This window comes from Ailuropoda melanoleuca, chromosome 8 (genome assembly GCF_002007445.2).
Source record: "Ailuropoda melanoleuca isolate Jingjing chromosome 8, ASM200744v2, whole genome shotgun sequence".
Taxonomy (NCBI): domain Eukaryota; kingdom Metazoa; phylum Chordata; class Mammalia; order Carnivora; family Ursidae; genus Ailuropoda; species Ailuropoda melanoleuca.
The window spans coordinates 11473220-11493504 of NC_048225.1; the positions used below are offsets into that span (position 1 = coordinate 11473220).

The 20285-nt window shown below is 43.9% G+C and overlaps 1 protein-coding gene across 5 annotated transcripts in view; it reads right to left on the bottom strand.

Moving 5' to 3' along the window:
- The window catches only part of CADM1 (cell adhesion molecule 1), a 321733-nt gene that overhangs the window by 23317 nt on the left and 278131 nt on the right, over nt 1-20285 (bottom strand). For 2 of the 5 annotated variants that reach the window (XM_034665804.1, XM_034665803.1), the window contains exons 6-9: nt 18637-18736; nt 15398-15570; nt 10711-10797; nt 299-331 (exon numbers count right to left, since the gene is read on the bottom strand). In XM_034665804.1, coding sequence (XP_034521695.1) covers nt 299-331; nt 10711-10797; nt 15398-15570; nt 18637-18736 — 393 coding nt within the window. The remainder of the gene's footprint in view (nt 1-298; nt 332-10710; nt 10798-15397; nt 15571-18636; nt 18737-20285) is intronic. The other 3 variants (XM_034665807.1, XM_034665806.1, XM_034665805.1) reach the window with 2 other exon arrangements.

Sequence of the window (20285 nt, forward strand, 5' to 3'; positions counted from 1 at the left end):
GTCCCTGGTGTTTCGGCGTCCGGTGGTGTTCTATCCGTGAGGGTCACGTACAGCCCATCCCCTGCCTTCAAGCCCAGGAGGCGCTGGCCTCGCCCCGGACAGCAACCACTGGCTCCCGAACTCAGAACAGAAATGACAAGACTCGACATCCTTTCAAGCCTTAAAAATTACAGTATATGTATGAGATCAGTCTACTTGAAACACGATTTCCCTTGAAGACTGCATTTCTCTTTTTCCCAGGCTTGCCTTGCCTCTCAGCAGCGCTGAGAAAGTAGATAAACAGTAATGTGATACCAACCGTGAACTGCTGGCTCTGTCGTCGCTGCCGTGTCTACAGACGGGAACAGAGGATTGGAGGAAGGGAGGAAACAGGAGGAACGGCATGCAAAAAAAGGGAGAATGGAAAAAAATGGAACAGATAATATATGAGCAAGCTTTCAAAGAACATCGCGTGACAAGCAATAATAAATGAAAAGCAAAAAGCATTTGAAGTGAGTTGCACTGTTTTAAGACATGCCTTCAGCTCAAAGCTGCGAGCCAGTGAGGAAAACAGTCAATTCTTTGGTTCTGGGGGTCTTGCCAGGACACATCTACTTGCTAGTCAATAGTCAGGGGAACATGCAAAGTGAGGAGAAACACCAGGGCAGACTCGGTGGCTCTGAACGCATCAAGGCTCAGGACTGGGGCAGAAAAGCTCAGTCGGCAGGCTGGCGAAACAAGGGATTCATACATTCAAACATTGCCTTTGTTTGAAGCCAGCCCACGCGGGAACTCAGGCTTCGTGACTGCCAATTAGGCATCACTGAATCATACTGGATCCTTTTACGGCTTCCGCTCAGATGCCTGTAGACGAACATGTGAGCTCAAGTTTTCCATCCCGTGTTATTATTTTGGCAGTGTTCAGCTGGAAAGTTCCAGGGACTGGGAGGCCATGAGAATGAACCTATTAAAGGTTTCCCCAGAAGTTTCTGTATGCATAACCCCAGCCCCTCCCCATCTCCGGCCACCAGGAATCCATTCTTTGCTTTGCAGTGGTCACTGGGTTACAATCTAAGAGCAGAAGACCCCCATGGACACACCCAAGTCCACATAATTTGCTAAACGCCACTTGCAATCACGTGACATTCCACAAATTACAGTAGCCAGCCAACCCTTTGCTCCCAGGGCAGCCCCATGCTCGCTGTGGTGAGCTGCTGGGAGCCCGGCCTTCACGGCAGCAGCGGGAGACGGCAAGGCCACCTTCGCATTGCCAGATGCCCTTGCTGTGGAAGAAACTGTGGTCTGTCCCTTTCTTCTTCCATTTCCGATGCTGTTCAAGTTTCCTCCTCCTTCTGCCGGGCTTCAAACCAGGCCTGCTGTCCTGGCTCTCATCACAGGAAATTGCTCAAGGGGCTCAAGGAATTTTCTTTTTCTTTTTGGCTAGAGGGAAAGTGGGATAAATATCTAACAAAATGCACGACGACATTCTTTTTCCAGTTGGTTTTTCTTTTTCTTTTTTTTTTTTTACACCACTCCTGTGGCCAACTTCATTCCAAAGTCAACCCATCTGGCCATGCTTTAGTGTTCAGCTCTACACCTCTCCAGTATGTTTCCTTCCACTATCCCCTTCTAGCCAGAAAGGGAGGGTGACACGAGCTCGTCATCTCTAGCTGGGGTGGGGTTCTTAGTTAAAACTGCAAATAGTTCCCTGTCCCCGCCCCTGCCACCCCAAACCCTTAACACAGCTATTTAAGCTGGTAATTATTTTCATGAGTTCTAGAGACTCCAAAAGACTTTTCTGGACTCGACACAGGCAATGTTTAAATGCAATGGAATGCCAATTTTTTTTTTTAGGTCAAATGAGCCTGGTGCTTCTGATTTGCAAATTAAGACACATGAACTCACACTGGTGTTCCCCTTCAGTTGGCATGCTTTCCTCGGGACCCTATAACCATCAAAACAATTGCAGCCCTTCTAAGGAGCCAGAATTAACCAGCAGTCGGAGAAGCCACTGCAGCTTTAATGTAACTTATAGCTGAGTTTCTGAAGAATAGATGAAGGAAAGATAAAACATAAAATACACCGCATAAGAACACAATACTTACTTACAAGTCAAGTCTGTATGCATAAAATAGCAGTAAAAAACAATACCAAAAATTGTACAGTTGAAACATCGCTACACCAGATCGTCATGACATAGTTGACACATGTCCTTACTTGAAACATCCAAGTCAAGTGTTAGTTTGAGGTGCTTTCAACTTAAGGGGTAAGATCAAATGCACATTTGTACAGAAACATTATACGCACGCTAATACATTTTATGGATAGGCAGTGGCTCCTTTCCAAAATTAAAAAAAAAAAAGCAATGAACACTTTGGCTGGTTATCTTAATAGTAGCACTTCTCATAGGCTTTAATTTTAGCAGGTAAATAAGCTGCATAAAATGAAAGAAAGGAGGTGGAGTAAATCCTAGAGGTTAGAGCCCTCAAAAATTGTATCTTAGCATGAACCGATGACTGCTCAATTTACTGTCTTTCTATATCACCACACTGTCCACTTTATCACGAAACTAAACTAAGTGACCCTCGGCGTCAGCTCCTGTGTGGGCACTAGAAAATGAATGAGCCAAGTCCACAGTGCAGCTTGCTTCCCCATTCTGGGGACGGGAAATCCATCAATTGCACCCAAAAGGGGAGGAGAAAGGGATGTGGCGGGGGGACATCTTCTAAACAGTTAAAAGCAAACACATGTTCAAGTCAAACCACACAAGTCACTGCGGCTGGAAATGGCAAAGCCATGATCAGCAATGGAGAGGAGGACGCCGCAGACACACACGTTGGCCACAGAGTTCGACGGGGTTTGGAGGGTGTGTCAGGGAGGTGCTGATTCTATTTCTCTAAGAGCATCTGGTGTGCTATCTGAACACAGGCTATTTCAAGTAAAGAATTAAAAAAAAAAATTCTTTAGAAGTGACTTTGTGCTCCCCGCAGGAGAGCACTGTGACAGAATCTAATTCTCCTTCATAATTGCATTATGACTTCATGCAGAAACCATAGACAGCCTGGCTCTGAAGGGAGTGCCGCTCTGTGAAGTAGGATTTATTAGGGGTGTCTTAATCAGAAGACTGGCGAGATGTGCCAGCCCACCCCTGTGAATCAACTTGTGGGGTCACTCCATTGTTTGATAACATTCGAAGAGTATGGGCAAAATGCAAAGACTAAATTTCCAATATAAGTTAGAAACGCTGTCATTAGCTTGAAAAATGAGAGCGTGTAATTGTCCTAACAAAGACTTGTTTTCAACTGCATTTAAGCTGCTGCCTTTAGAAACTCATCGGAGCTAGGCCTCCGAGAAAAAGAGGTCACAGAGTTGAGTTGGGCTGAAGGCAGCTGTAGGGTTATGGAATTAAAAAGGCCTTGCTGAGCTATTGTCTCTATTTTAATTACAATAAGGGCGAATTTACTGTACACTTACTTTATATGGTCAACAACAACAAAAAACAATCCCACGTTCCTGCAAGCCCAGTAAGTGTGTGCGGCCTTAATAGTCACTCTTGAGCTGTTTTACGAGTATAATCAAACAAGGTATCCACAGGCAGGCCCTGCACTATTTGAAAGATGCACATTTCACTAAATATTGACTTCTCAGTCTCCCAGCCATACAAACAGTTTATGGCATTCTATCTTGAATAAATTAAACATCACCTATATTTCATGTGGCAGTGTAGATGGAAAGGCTCTGACAATGTGTGAGATTAGAGACAGTAGCCATTTAACCAAGTAGCAAAAAAAAAAAAAAAAAAATTGCTGCATGAGAGGCAGCTGGGCAATATTTAGTGGAAACAGTCATGTGTAAGCTCCACTGTGGCACATTCTAATCCTTTCATATGGATTCTCTCCAACTTAGAATTGTTCATTGAGTGTGACAGACTGGGGGTTTAAAAGTAATCCATAAATTAGTCCGTGGTCTCAAACACAACGGGTGCCATAAATGAAAATGAAAATCCTAGAACAAAATTAAATTCACAACCTTAAATACTTTTTCTTCTCCAATTGCTCTGTGGTGTGCCTGCTTTAGAACGCACAGATTCACTGCAAGACTGCATTTTGGGGTGGGTGTGAGTAGGGTGTACATTAAAAAATGCACAGTGTAATAACCCAGAGGAACCCAATCTGCTCAAAGCAGAGCTTAATTGTAAAGAATTTAAATTCTCCCATTTTGATTGTCATAAGCTTAAATGGAGGCGTACTAAGCAGTCCAGACATATTTTAATACACTTTCCCTGAGTTTATTTTCTTAACTAAAGTCAATAAGGAGCCAATGGGTTTTCTTAATTGAATTCCCCTTCAGTTTGTGTTACGGAGCTGCCTTAAATCTAGACACTAGGGCAGGCGAGGAATTCCCCTGACAATTTTATTTTCATAGTTGTGTTCTGCGGCCAATATATATTAAATATAGTTTTTTTTATTCGTTTCTTTATTTCTGACTTATTTGAAATCTATTGAAGGCAAAATACGTGCTGGAAAATTAAACTTTGAAATTTATTTTCTACTGGATTCCCAGTTCATTTTCTTTCCAACTATGTTATGCTTTACTTAAACTCCCATTTCTCAGGGACTGGAGAAAGGAGACAAGAACAGAATAGAAGCTAAAAGGCCCAAACAGGAGAGTCTTGATAAAGCTCTCTTACTCCTTAAAGTCACCCTCCCCTCCCCCGGGGGAAGGGGCAGGGCACCAGGGAACAGCAGGATGGGGGGAGTGGATTGGATTTTTGTTAAGCAATTTCAGGTTTTGTTAAAAGATTCTTCAGACTTGTTCACTAGTGCTGCTGTGTCCCTGAGATCTTTTCATTTGCAAACCAGATGTGCTGAAAATAATAGGAAACCATACAGGGGTTTCATCTCATAAGGCAAATGACTCCTCTATGTCCTCTACCCTGGGGGGGGGTGAAGCCTGGGTGAAAAGAGGGGCAGAGAGGGGAAGGCACAGGTGAGGGGAGGAATGGAAGAGGAGGGTGCAGGTGGAGAGGGATGGGGTTCTAGAAATAGTAGCTTCTAGTCATCTCCAGCTAGGTGCCAGAGGGCTGGGTCCTTCCAAGTCCTACCCTTTCCACCATCAAAACAGCCCCAATGATCACTTTCTAAGCCTGAGAAACCCGTATGTACGATGCTAGTATTTTGCACTGTGGATGAATCTTTAGTTTGTAAACCTGTCAAGTCTTTATTTCTTGGATTCTTTTTAAACAAGGAACATAAAAGTATGGGAATTATGATGGAAGCAATAGAAACAAAAAAAAAATCTGCTTCCATCTCTCATTTCTTTTTTTAAGAAGTCAGAATCAGGTGACCTTCATCACTATAAGGTTCTCACTGCTTCCGTTCCCTCATAAATCAAAATGGGTCAAGATGCTGGTTGGCTATGATGCTATTTGTAATCAGCAAAATAAAAACAGACACACTGGAGATAGTATGAAAAAGGCCATGCAATTTGGGGGCAAAAACTTGAAAAGGGGGCTCACGTGTACTTACTAGCGCCTTAATAATATTCTTGTGACCAGGCCCACTGGCCCGTCAGTAACACTCATAAGTATTCAGTGAAGGATGAGTGACACACAGTCTTAGTGGGGTAGAAGTCAACTCTAGAAAAAGGGAATTTAGTAAACACTCTAGAATGAAAGCTGTGTATGTCCTAGCAACAGCGGCTTAATACATGCCCGGAACATAAATACCCACACACTGAGGACAGATGCTTGCAGTAACGTTGGGCCATCATGCTTAATTTCTAGAATGCCATCCTTTCTTATGCACATCCTATGCGTTCCTTGTTGGCACCAAACTACTTCCCCTGTGATGCTCTCCCCAGTCCTGCTCTGGCCACTAGGTCAGCCCTCACTGCAGAGTGCTTCCTGCTCCTGGGTTCCAGTGTGGAACACCTAGTCCCTCTACCACATTTTAAGGGGCTTCAGGAATTTTCTGTTTCCACAGGCACTAGCATATTGCTGTACGTATTATGGGGGCTTGGTATTTGTTGAATGAATGACTAAAAAGCTGCTAAGCATACAGCCCTTGGCACCACGCAAATACCAACAGCACAGAGGAGGCAACATGCAGCTAAGACCTGGAGAAGAGCGGCTTGAGGTGAAGCCAGGCTCTCTGCTGTTGTGTCGATGGTGCGGTTACAGGCTGCCAGAGCACAAGTGTCCTTCTTTCCTCTGTATTTAAGAAACTGAAAACACGCGCCATGGTGTGGGACTTCCCTCACTTGGCATACTCTGTGAATATCTTTGAAGGAGAAGGGCTGCACTCACGTTCACAGGATTGGATACTTACACACACAATGGCTTAGGATATCAGACTATGAAAGTCAAAATAGCAATGTGGGTCTGGGGGTGGGACTCCCTTTCTCCAAGGTACACCGGGTTTGGAGTGCTTACATACCATGCAGAAGAACAGTGCTGTTTTCTTTTCCAAGAAACACAAAATTCTTAATTGGATACGTACTTTAAAAAAGAGGAAAAACTCATTCAGAAATGACCTATTTCATTCCTGTGGAAGGATTTTTAAATGTGTTCCAGGATTTGGCCCTATAGCTATTCATTTCTTATTCTAAAGTGATTTTAATGTTTTAATTTATGACAGTCACATGGACAGTGACACACAGGTTGAACCCTCCCCTGCCGAATTTCCTACTAAAGCTGCTGAGGGTGTTTATAACCCAGTGCTGTGTTGCTTTCTAAGGTAGACTCCTCGTCACACATCTAACACAGGACACTACCGAGCAGAAACAATACAAAGTCCACATTATCTAGGAAAGGAAACACTGACTATTTTCCTGGGAAGATAGGAAGACGTTGAATCCAACTGTCAGGCAGGGGCTAAGGCTACTGGCTCAGAAACAGGTAATTTTATCTCATCTCATACCTGAAGTCAACCAACTTCAAAGAAAATTCCAAACACAAAACAAAACAAAACAAAACAAAAGAAACCCCCTAGTAGGGCAGTAGGCTTCCCTTTGGTTCTAACTTCGGAGCCAAATCTGCATAAAGGACTCTGAGCCCAGGGGATGGTTTGGCTGGCTCTATATTTTAACAGAGGGCTCCAGTGACAATTTGGATGATGCAATTTGCTCTTCAATCTCACAGCATCTATCTTTGTGAATGAAACCACATGGCCAACTTGATGTGATTTAAAAAAAAGGGGGGGGGCTTGCCAATTGCTCTAACTGTAGAAGTACCTGATCAGAACACCAGCGTGCACGAGAAGGAAGAGGCGCCCAAGAAGCTCATGGCGAATCACAGTGAGGCTCTGGATGGCTCCCATTTCAATTCCGTCCCTCCAATGACTTTTTTTTTTTTTTTTTTAATTTAGAAAGAGATTCTAATGAATTAATGGTCTAATGGTTGCAAAGCTGCAATAAGGTTGATGGGGCAAGTTGACATCAAATACTCCTTTCAGTACTCCAGAGCCTTCCAAAATTCCTCCCCTAGATCACGCTACCATCAGACATGCGTGTGCCCTGACACGAAGGTCAGGAGACCTGTTCCACGCACATGGGACGGGAGACATGGTGGTGGCCTGGCTCCTCCCACCCATCTGGTCTAGGATTCTCAATGGCAACATCACGTCAGACCGGGCTTACAATTTCTCCCCTCCCAGGGTCTCTGGGACGAAGCTTTAACCTGCTTTTGAGGGAGTCAGGTGACTGGGGACTCAATGACGGTCTGCCTCCCTAACAAGGGGAACAATTCAATTACCCTGGTTACGGAAGATAAAAGATAACGCTGGAGCACTTCCTTTCAGAGAAATCAGAAATCAACTATGACCTTTCGAGTCTAAAAAAATATTTCTATTGCATTTGTACATTTCCTTGTAATGAAACTCTGACCTGGAGAATGGGCTTCAGTCACTGCCTCTGAGTGGGAGAAAGAAATGGAGGACGACTACGGGCTGCTTCTTTTTCTTTTCTTTTTTTTCTTTCTTCTTCTTCTTCTTTTTTTTTTTTTTTTTAAAGCTCAGGCTTTATGTTACTGTCACTGGATTTAGCTGTTGCAGCTTTTAAGGCTAATGGTGGCTGTAATCTTGCAAACAGTGCAAGAGAGAAGAGTGGAAATTAATTTAGCTATCCATTTGTCAAGATTCAGTCTGGAAGATTTTTTAGGAACCAATCTAAATCCAGGGATAGCCTGGACCTTTAAAATGGGACACAGGATCATTGAGCTCCAGAACCTTTAATCTGTTTGAAGTAAGGAGCAAATGTTAAAATCCACGTGTACTTTCTAGGCAAGATAAATACATGGAAGACTGCTTGTTAAGACACAGCAAGCCTAGAAGATGATGTCCGTTAAGGCAACGGATCCTACGATGTTGTTTTAGGGGCAATTTTACTTTAACTACTCTTGTGTGCACCAGTGAGAATCTGGGTGCTCATGGCCACAGAGGCCTTCTGTGTGTGGACAGGGTTCAAGAGCTGGCGCTGAAAGGCGACCGTGCACCTGTGAGCTCGTCATGCATCACCTGGAGCCTCGAGGCTGGGAGCAGAGAGACAGAAGCCAAGACAAGCCCCTATTAAAAGGCATCTTCAATATGGACAGAAATACAGCATTGTTTGTTTTGAAAATTTCCTCTTAAACAGAGTCTCTCTGGCTGAAACGGTGATAACAGTAAGTTGTAGCTGTCTGAGGACACAAGAGCAGCTTTTGGTGGGGGGTGAAGGCGGAAAGCTGCGTCGCAGAGACTGAGGGGGGAGGAGTTCAGGTCTTCAAAACAAAACAAAATAAAACAAAACAAAACAAAACAAAACAAAGACCAGCCTGAGCGAGTGAGAGGCCAGCCACAAATGAAAAGTGTTGTTCCATGTTTTGGAGAAATGGGGTGTTTCTACAGTGTGAAAAAGGCCTCCATTACCTTAAAATATAGACCTGGCTAGCCACAGCCACCTAGATGGAAACCTCTAGATAGAATGAGAGGCAGTTAAGGGCTGGCTCATCTCTGGGCCCCTTCTGCAAAGATGAACCGACTACCTGCAAAGGGTAGTGGGGGACAGAGGTGTAATTCACGTGGGCGTCCAAAGGGCCATTCACAGGAAATTTCATGAAAACCTACTATGGAGAGCTCAAGCCTAAATCAGTTTACAACCGGGATAGGCGGCAAGAAATCATGGAAGGTAAAAACCTCGCTCCCAGTGTGGAAAGTAGAGAGCATGGCTGACGTGGAATCAGTTAGGAAGGAGCAGCTTCGCGGTGCTTAGGAATGCGGCGGAAAATAGGAGGGGTCTGCGCACTAGGCTGACAAGCTTTTACTTAAGCAGCAGAAGGACCTGGCAGGACTGACACAAATACCCACAGACGAGGATTTAGGAAGCAGCCTGGATGGGGCGGAGTTTAGAGTGAGACAGAATCACCAATTGATGGATTTTCAGAAGATTTTAAGTGCAGGCACTGATGTTCTCATAAAGAACGGTCAGAAAAATCCTCACTAGTGGCTTTTCTACGGTTCTCTTTGTCCCGGTGTGATGGGTTAGAAAGGTAAAGAAAACAGAGACTAGGGGATCTGCTGTCCTATTTCATAAACCTCCTCTTGCACGGAACACTCTGGACTTTCGTCATGCCTGTGTCACCGACTCCGTGAAAACCAAGAACATCTCCAGGAAGTCAGTGTAAAGGACAGGTGCCCCATCTAGGGTGGTAAAGAGGGTCTATGCATGAAGAATGATGAATTATATATTCAGTGTTTTAAAAGAAGTCCTGTATCCTGCGTGTGGGGCTCAGAGAGATCTTACAATCTCCTGGGATAACAGAATGAAGCGGGAAAGTTATCTTTTAAAGAATTGTTTTTTTCCTCATAGAATGATTACTTTTCCACGTTCTGGGGTCAGAACCTGTGCATAGTGGTGGGGGAAGGCCTTGGCGACCACGGTGCGACCACGGCCTTTCCCACCGTAGCAGGCTGAGGAAGCTCCAAGGCTCCCAAGCAAGCAACATCAAGCAGTATGAGAGCCACTGGGTACCACCAAGGGGATGGGTGGCATGCCTCCTCCCTCAGTGATAGAAATCAGAGACAGTGAAACTCATTTTGAAGAAGAGTTTCAGACAGTCCAAAAAAGATAAAGCCACAGAGGCTGTGGCTGCCTCTTCCACACCTCCAATATTCAACTGAGGGGAGCGGGGCGGTACATGAGTGCCCAGCACGGAGCAGACAGTGACTCTCTCTGATCTCTTGACCCCGGCAACACACACAGGTAGTAACACTGTCAGCGGGTACTCTCCAGGGCAGGAAGAATGGCGATGCATTTACAAACATGGCCCACATGGGCCTGTTAAAGGGTGTGTATTTTCCTTCATATGAATTAAGATGGAATTAAGACAAGAAGATCCAAAGCCACAATACTTACCATTTCATGAACCGTGGCTAAGCCTAAGCTACCGGCATGTTCTCTAATAGCCAGGTGGCCATTTTCCTTAGCATTCTAGTTTGAACAGTGATGCTTGAAAAGAATTCTCTTAAGCGTAAGCTGCAACATATCTGATCTTCTGTTAAGTGCCTGGATGCTAAAAGATTTTCTGAGGTTCTTAAGATTCAACTTAAGAACAAAGTATCTAATGGCTTTGAAGTTCCAAAATAACGGAACAATTAAATTCCAAGGATTTCAAGGGAACTTTTAGGCTTCTTTGCATACATACCAGAAAGACAATATACATTCAGGACATTTTCAGTGGTAATGAAGGTACCATACCTGTGATGATGGTAAGGATGGTGGTGGTGGTGGTGGTGGTGGTGGTGGTGGTGGTTGTTGTGGGAGGAGGGATAGTTGTGGGGGGATCTGGATAAAAAAAAAAAGGAAAATCAAACCCACAATGCTGAACACAACAATGATCAGTAATGACAAAACAAAGGCATGAGGACATTGAGATGTTTGTTTGATGACGTCCCCCTCCAAAACCAAAGCTTCCCCGCCCGCCCACCGAAGATCTGTGTCTTGTAATTGTAACCCAAAACCTTAGTTGGAAAAGCTAAGAAAAGAAGAAAAGAGATTTGTATTAATGAAGCGAAGTAGGGATGAGGAGATGTGAAGGAGAGAAGGGAGGGAAAAATCAAAATAGGACACCCCCACCCCAATCTGATTTCAAAGGTGAGGGTAAAACCAGCTCTATGCCCGAGAGTCATTTCATTTTATGCTTTTGCGGATGGGAGAAAGGAGGAGGAGAGGACGCTGCTCCAGCGAAAGGGCTCCTATCGGCCAAGGATGATGTGCTCTTGCTCCCCTGCTCTCCATGACGGGTAACTTCATTATTCCCCATCAATACATCCCAGCGGGAAGTAAAACTATTTCTATGCTCGTAATAAATACAAAGAAGAGAGAATGTCACCACTAAATATCAAGTTCCAGGCATGTGAGATTTTACTGAGATTTTATTTTTTTTAAAAGTCAATAAATTTTACAACTTATAAATATTAATACGTTAGTTGCCTTTGCTCGCGTTAAAAGCTTGACCTAAGCGGATGGCGGTGATAAGACCAAAAGCCCGCCTTCCATCTTGTAAACAAGAGGATGAAATATAAACGGAGCTTGACCCTCCAAGCCAGGAATCCCAGAGGGAACCCTCCGTCAGATGTTTGATATACTGTATATTCTTCTATCATCTCAGAAATTATTTGGGGGACAAGGGAAGGGCAAATATGAAAGAGAAAAAAGAAAATCTTGAGCCCAAATGATCAAACTGAATGTGTTAAATTGTCAGCAAGACTTTGAACTAAGCAATCATTTTGCTATAATAGAGCATAAGACGATTTGAAGGCTTTTGATTTTAAATTTTATCTAAAGCACGTCAACTTTTTCTCCCTGACACATCTGGTGTCCTTTTATCTCCAAGTGAGCTCTCAGATTGTCTAATTAATACATCAAAACTTTAATTATATACTGCACCTTTATTGGCTTTGGTACAACTTCCTGAAAGTTTATGAAAACACTATTTTGGCTCCTGGTTTTAAGGTCTGCTTGAAATGATTCCTACTATCGATCAATAATCTGAGGTTTTAATTTTCTTAGCCAGCTTCTCTCACACACACACAGTGTATGAATGTGTTGCGGAAGAATCAGCAGCAAGTTGTTCTGTCTTACAGGAGACTGTGCTCGTTGAAGTTGTGGACACAAGCGGTTTAAAGCAGCCTCACACAGTTCAAAAAGGAATTCATCAAAAAACAAAAAAAACCCCAAAAAGCAAACAACCCCCCCCCCAAAACCACACACACACACAAATCTCATTGAACGCCAAGAAGCAGAAATGACTAAATAAGTAATTTCAAACCACCTTTTTAGATGAACAGGCAGTGTGTTTGCTGGCTACTTTCTCATGGAGGCCCCAGGTGAGGAAGCATTCTGGGACCTGGCGGATCAGGTGCTGGCACCCACACCTTGCTGCAGGCACCGGGACAGACACAGAGGAGCGAAGGGCACTGGTCCCCGAGCCGAGCTCTGAAGGCATCCCGTGCCCTCTGCTACCCAACCCAACTGGACCCAGAGACGTGCCTGCTGCCCAGCATGTGGGCGGCTAATGCAGTTTCTCTGTTCTGGTTCAATTACAATATTTATCACTGGAAAGGAACATCTGTGGCCTGGGAGACTTCCCCTGATACACTCTAATGCTATTTCTGGACCTACCTTTCAAAGTATTGGCACAAAATGTGTGATGTTCACAATACAATCAAAGGGGAACTGAAGGTCCATTTTTGAAATATGATTTGAAAATACAATTACGAACAAGGGGTGGACCAGACTAACAAGGGCAGAGACTTCAGAAAAAAGGTCACTGGTCCCTTCCGTTTTGTGAAAATCACACACTTTCAATTATTTTCATCACTACCGGGGTAACTGTTGTCCTTCACATCTGGCTCAAGTGACCTGAATGAATTTGATTCTGTTAATAGGTATAACCTCGTTGCTCAGATCATTTCTAGCAAGAAGAGCAACGTGAGGCCACCATTTAAGAAAATACAGAGTTGGAGCTAATGAGCGGTGCTTGACACATAGAGGCTCAAAGAACAAAACCAACTGGGGCTCAGGCACTAACCAGCTAGATTCTCCAAGTATAGGAGTTATTTTCAGAGAATTAAACATTTTAAAGGCACGTTAACGCTTAGTTCATAAAGTACTTTGAATGTTACTGTAGTAGTACAATAAATCACCTTTGAAAAGAAAATCTACTCGCCATCTTCTCAAATTGCTAGAATATTTTATTAATGGACTAACAACACCTCAGGCTGGCCTTCTAGCCGCCATTCCAGGCAGTGACACTGGCACAGCTTAAGGGAGGCAGGTTAGAATCCTGTGGATCTAACAGATCTCTGGACGAGGGTAAGTGTACCATCCTGGCTCGGAGGGTGTGTGTGTGTGTGTGTGTGTGTGTGTGTGTGTGTGCGTGTCGGAACAGGTAGGTCGCTATCAATAATGCACACTGGCCCAGCAAGTAAAATCCAGAACAGTCGTGTGTTGGAGGGAACTGTTCTACTGGGAGAATTAGAGGCACTACAAAGTAAGACACAAATGTCCCTGTAGACTTGGCAGTCAGAAGCGTCATGGCTTGGAAACAAGCTTGTGAACTTGGGCAAGTTAGGTGACCTTTCTAAACTTCAACTGTCATCTGTAACACGGGATGAGGATAATGCGTACATCCTGGGGTGACTGTGGAGATCTGAGGTGGTCATGCACGTGCAACAGTGGGACACAGTGAGCACCCAACAAACGCCAGCCATAAGCTGGTGTCCCAAATTATTGAAAGGCATCTGTGTCCATCAAATCCACAAAATGTTTGTCTTAAGAGGTGGCAACAGGAGGGACAATAAATCAGAGTTGTTTTTCCAGATAACTTAGTCTTCTGAACCAAGGAAGAATACAATAGACTGGTGGGAATTTGCCGCTCCTATTACCCACCGCAAACCTGGGGGGCAGCAAAGGAAGGGGTTCGCGTGAGGCTCAAACCCTCATGTACAGAAAGGGATTTACCTTCCTGCCCCTGGCATCAGCTGACCGTGAACAGTCTCAGGCACGGGGTGGCTGTGTAATGTCAACTGAAAAGGGGTCCCGGGGCACCCCCTGGCACCTACACAGGACCACCGTTCCCTTCGCTGGGATCTCCTCAACCACTGGGGAGAATTAATGCTCTTAACACGTGTACAGCACAGACAACAAGGGTAGTGTATGCAGAAAACACATCTCGGAAGTTTACAAATCAGGTGAGTAGATATGATCCCGTAATTCTGCATTATGTTAAAAGGGGGGAAAAAACCCAAACCTCAGGATTAGATCGTAAGGATTATATTTGAATATCCATGTAGATATGGTATAAAGCATGCTTCTATGTCCTCACAAAGAAAGACACTGACTCCTCTTTTTTTCAAAAGGAAAGTGGCCATGTTCTGAGACATAACATGGTGTCAATATTCCATAGGTATGGTTATGCGTGTGCAGGTGTACATTCATATATGAGTGTACTTGGACAATTTACAGTGCTAACAGGAAGAAAGAAATGTGCACACGTATCCATATATTTATAAGACACTGAAATTTTTAGGCTTGTGGTTACTCATTCCGTGTCATGTCAGTTCATGACTATGCTTCCTGGTATAAAACCAACCTAGAGACTTCGACTGGACAGAAGAGACTCAATCTGTCATCCTAAGGCTAGAGAGGCAGTGCACTCCTAAACAGAGAATATTCACCAGACGCAAAACTGACATTAAGATATAAACGGGAAAAAGTCTAGGATGACTGACACGTAGTAGATGCTCAATAAATACTTGCTGGTTAGAGAATGCAATTCACGATAATATATGCTTTAATAAGCCTGTGAAAAGATATTAAGAAAACAGACAAATTTAAAAATAAATGCATTCGTGTCTAAAGGAGTAGCTAGTGGTGGTTTACGTAGCTACCAAGGACCCTATATTTTCTCTCTAAGAATTTACCAGCTCGCAACATCTTCGGGAATGTAACAGCTTCATGCTGAAAACAGGATACGTCTGTTCATCAAAGCAGGAGAGAGGCTAGCTGAGGTATCACAGGAAAATACCACTGGGAATAAACTTTCAGAGCTAAATAGCCATTAATTGGTAAGGCTGAATTTTGCAGTCATTATTTCTAACATAATCTCGATTGCTCGTGCCTGAGGACACAGCTTTCCTGCTCAGCATGACCAGGGACTGTGATCTAGTGGGAAATTCCCACGATCAGACGGAGAGAAGAAAAGTCACTGCCCTCCCAGGTGGAGACACTGGGGTCCACCTCAGGATAGGCTTCTTGAAGTTCTTGAAGAAAACAAACTGGCTTTCGGTTTTCAACTTGACCAAAAGCTCTGGGAGGGAATCACAAGCAGCAGTTACACGTAAATGAGTCTAGTAGAAGACCGTTTTAGCTTGCCACGTACCGTAAACATACAGCATATAATCCGAGTGAGCTTTCCCCACTATGTTAGAGGCCTCACAGCGGTATGTTCCATTATCTGTTTTGTTTAGGTTACTGATGAACAGGTTGGGCCCGGACAGGACGGCGTGCTGAGGCATTTCGTCATCCACTCTAACCCAGGTCACCATCACCGGCCTGCAGAGGAAAGAGGAAAAACAGGCTGCTTCATTGTCTCCCACCAAGACGTCTGCATTGGCTTCCCACCTACCCATTAGAGGAGCTACATGCAGGGTGACATGATGAAAGACATGTTTTAAGTTCACAGAATTACAGCCGTGAAGTCCCCCTAAGCCCGTTTGGGATAAACTTTAAAAAAAAAAAACATTGTCAAGTGTTGAAAAACTTTCAACAGACCATAAGCAGGAGTCTCATTATTTCCAATTCAACTTTAACAAATCAGCAAATAAACCAACGTGCCCCATTTTTATGCCCTGCTGTGTGGTTTCACACAAATTCAGACAGGACAGAGCTCACCCACCGTTAATCATCTCATTAATTAGGGGGAAAACAGCAAATTCTCGGCTAGTGAAACATGCACTACTCTGATGGTTACTAAAACACCAAGGCTCTTACTCCGAAGCCACTTATGATATTTCAATGATTTCAAGTTTTGCAAAAAGAAACAGACTTTTACATCTGAATGCTGCTTTCTTTTGACCTCTGCTATTGGAAAAACCACCTCTATTCATTCGGGAAAGATGTAATCACTTCTTTCCCCCTTAAACCCTACCCATAACCTGCCTCTCCCGACCCAGTTGACCTTATCTATGTGTTCCTCGGCAAAATGCCGTAATTTGCTGGCTCTCCGAGTCCCACACGCTGTCACCCTCTCCTTCTCCACGGGCACCTGCAGGCCCTGCGGCTCAAGGGCGGCACTCCCGGGGCAGTCACTGAGGGGAGCATCTTCCCTTGCTCAGAAGCACGTTTGTTTTCAGGATTTAAAGTACCACATTTGTGTCCATCAGGGAAAAGCAAATTTCACGAGATGCTCCAGGGCCAAAACCGCACAGGCACCAAGTCTCTTTCAAACTCATTGAATCTAAAACGCGTATTCTTCAAGGCAGCTCCCTCAACCTCCTGTGACATCGGGGCCACGTGGATGACTGTGCCTGAAACTCCCATGTTAAAGGAAGGGCCGCAGAGACATGGGCACAGAAGTAACTTCCTGTTGGTCCCCACGGCTACCTCCAGGAGTGGCGACAGGACCAAAGACCCACTGTTTAATGATGAGCGAACACCCAAGTTAGCCCTGTCGAGTAGCATTCCAATTTTCAAATGGGATGTGAAGTTACAATTTTTCTTTAATTACACATGGGTTTGTCATCACAACCCAGTAAATTATTTAAAAATTAGTCCTGCATATGGGCTCCTTGCAGGCAATGGCAAATGGGTCTGCCTGGCAATCAGATCTAATATCCTGCTGTTTGACAGCTGAAACAATCAGTGGGGGTAAGTGCTGAGAATATTCACAACATTTAATGGCAAGTTAAATTACCATTTTTATTGTATGCAATTTCTTGAGAAAATAAATAGGTAATATGCTAGAAGGGATGGCAGCAGAGTAACGGTGCTTGCTCACACGACCACACACCCATTCTGATCAGAGAAGAACAAACAAATACCCTCTCTGGCATAAATGTCCTGAAGGAAACATGTAATTTACTGTCCCCGTGGCATATTCAATTGAACACAGTACCTTCTTCAGGGGGAAAAAACCCACAGAAACAAAATATAGGTTAGCAAAGCCATATACTGTAAATGTGGTTAATATGGCTGAATATAGGTATTACAAGTGGCGAGAGGCCTGGGAGAATTTATTTTTCTCCACTGGATTTTTTCTTTTTTTTTAGGCAACTTAAACCAGTAACCAAGGCATAACCCAGTTTATAGAAAGAAAGACCTGCATCTTTTGCCATGTCCGAGGGAGAAAAAGATCACTCCGCCAAAGCTCGAAGTGTAGCAAACCAAGTAACTTGGAAACACCAGAGGAAAAGCCAGACACAGCCAAGACCACCTCCTACTTCCTACAGGTCATCTGTAAAGCTGCATTCGGGGAGGACGGACAGAGGCAGGTTCCAGTCCGTGGAGAGGCAAGCCCGACGCAGGGAGCGCTGATGCGGGAGCGTGCAGACGGCAGCCCCACTCCGTCTGGCTCCCCGGTCTCTTGTCAGAGATCACGCGGTAGCTGTAACGGGGACAGTGCTTTCCAGAGATTTCGGGAAAGCTTCCTGAAGATGTTCAGAGCATGAAAACTCTAATAGTGAAGCTGGTTAATAAAACTCTGAGGGGAAAAAAAAATCATGCTACAGGGACAGCAGAGGGAGCTCAATGCTGTTTTGTTTGTTTTTGCTGGGGACCACCCAAAGTTTGAGGGCTTACAATCTCGACATTGACTTGTTCCATCTTAGGAGTCCGTGGATTGTTTTTTCCATAAGAAACAGTTAAAAATAATCTTCACTCTCCTAGAAAGAGGAGATTCTCTCCTCTCCCCAAACAAAACTGGATGGACATCTAAAGCGGCCCCACTAGGTGGCTTTTTTGTCCTATTAGTGATGATATATGGCAGTTTCCCTAATTCACTTTCATTCTTTCAGCAGGGAAGCAGCTGCCTTGGACTTTTCCATATAATAAGAGCATCAGTAGGGTCTTTCTCTTCCGCAACGGCATGCACACATTCCTTGAGAAAAGCTCTGGGACTATTCCTTACTAACAAAAATACTTCTAGGAGTCACTTTTCTTTGAGGGAAGGAGCAGCAAAATTAAAGGTAGGGCAAATTCATTTTCCAACGGCTGGCCCTAATCACAGCGGCTTAATTTAAGTCTGAAAACCATCTTTCCAGCAGCTCAGACATTAACACAGAAGGTAGCAGATTTATCATTAGATTGTGGGCATACTAAAAATTTATTAGGATTATTTTTTGTGAGAGAAGATAGTTCTGACAATCATGTTGATGATAATAAAATAGAATTAGCTGAGATTTCAATCTTAGCTGGCATTTCATTTTCCTCCCAATCCTGACCATTAAGAGCCAACCACAGGTATTTATTTCCCTTTTCACTGAATATTCCTTATTTCTTGAAAAATCTTCCATCCTTTACAGCAGGAGACAGGTGACAGGCTGGTGACTTGTGAACGCACATCTCCGTGTTGTGACATTTACTGCTCATGACCCTCTTCCAACCTTGGCCTTCAGAACTTACTGGGGCTTCCCGATGGCTTCACATGTCAACTCGAGCGCATCCCCTTCCCGGGTTAGGCCTTGTAGAGGGTAAGTCATCTGAATATGCACTTGAGGCTTATCTGTGTGACAACAACACAAAGCATAATGTTTAGCAAATGGTATCGGGCAAAAATCAGACTTGCATGCTGCCACAAACCCCATATCACCAGCACTCGCTCTCTCCCCATCCTCATGCCTTCGCTAACATCCTTCTAATTAGTTAGTAATCCTGGCATTTGCTCAAATTAAATTGACTAATAACTCCAAGGAGTGAACCGCGAACAGATAAGAGATTCATAAGCCAACGGCGCCACATCAAACATTTCCTGTGAAAGACATTTTGTTACATTGAAGTTTATCTCCAAACTCACTCAAGCTAAAGGAAACTCATTTGCCTTCATGCTGAGGTGAAGCCACAGATATTTGTGGTGCTCAGAATTGATACATTTTATCGTATATCATATATTACTATGCGACAATATGCTGAGACAATGCATGTTAATAAGGTTGCCTCTTCCATGCTCTTGATTTCAAATGGGAAAGGCAAACCTTCTGAATTCCATTCAAATGGCTTTAAGAATAAAGAAATGGGAGGTTCTGGTGGTCCCAACGAAACTCTTTGATGTCTCAATGTATACACAGGAGAAGGAAGGAAGCAAATAGGTACTGAGGGTCTGCTAAGGTAGGCAATGTCATTGGTGGTAGGATAAGCCCAGTTTGAGGGATCAGAACACTGGTACCCAGAGAATGAAGTAGCCAGTCTAAGGTCATGGAGATAACGACAGGCAGCCCTGTGAATGTTGGGCTTTCTAGTTCAAAACTACATTTCCCAGTGGCAATCCATTATTAAAACCAATTATAGCTTCTGAAGGCAGTCAAGTACTTAGCTAAGTGACACAGGTGTTCTCATATCTACTGGCTACTTAAAACCCATGTTGGAGTTTGTGGGGGTTTGGGTCCAAGGGATGAATGACAGGAGGTGTGGGGCTTAGGGAGGGAACCAGAAGGGATTGGGGTTAATTTAGAAACACATACAGATACATTTACAAATAAAAACTGAATGAAATGGGGACACTTCTTTTTTTTCTATGCTGAACTAACAAGCTATTAATCCCTAAATCAGTTTTCTCATTTAATGCTGTGGCTCTGTAAATGTGTATTTTTGGAAACGTACCCAAGAGTAATAAATGTGAGAGGGCAAGACATCACTTGGCTGAAAGGTCAAAACAATTTCCATAACTTTACTTTCTCAGACAATCACACCACCTAAACAACAGCCCCTTGGCCTTTTACAAGCAGTGCTTAGCTCATTAACATTCATCCTATGGACTGAGAGGGAAATCAGAAATATGGCAGGGCTCAACCAATCTCAACACGTACTCGGCTAAAATAAGCGGCACGAGGGAATTCTCTCTGGGGTTGGCTGCTTTCCAGACACGTTGGTACAGTCTCATTCCCATCACAGATCTTTCTGTCTCTGAAAACCACGTGGCATTCAAAACTTTTTAAGAGTGCCTTCTTGTACACCAGTGTGCACTGCACACTGTGAATGGGTAACCCTTTCTAAGAAGCTGAGACACTTGCCAGAGGACAAAAGTTAACAGGCCCGAAAGCCCCAGAGGACCCTTG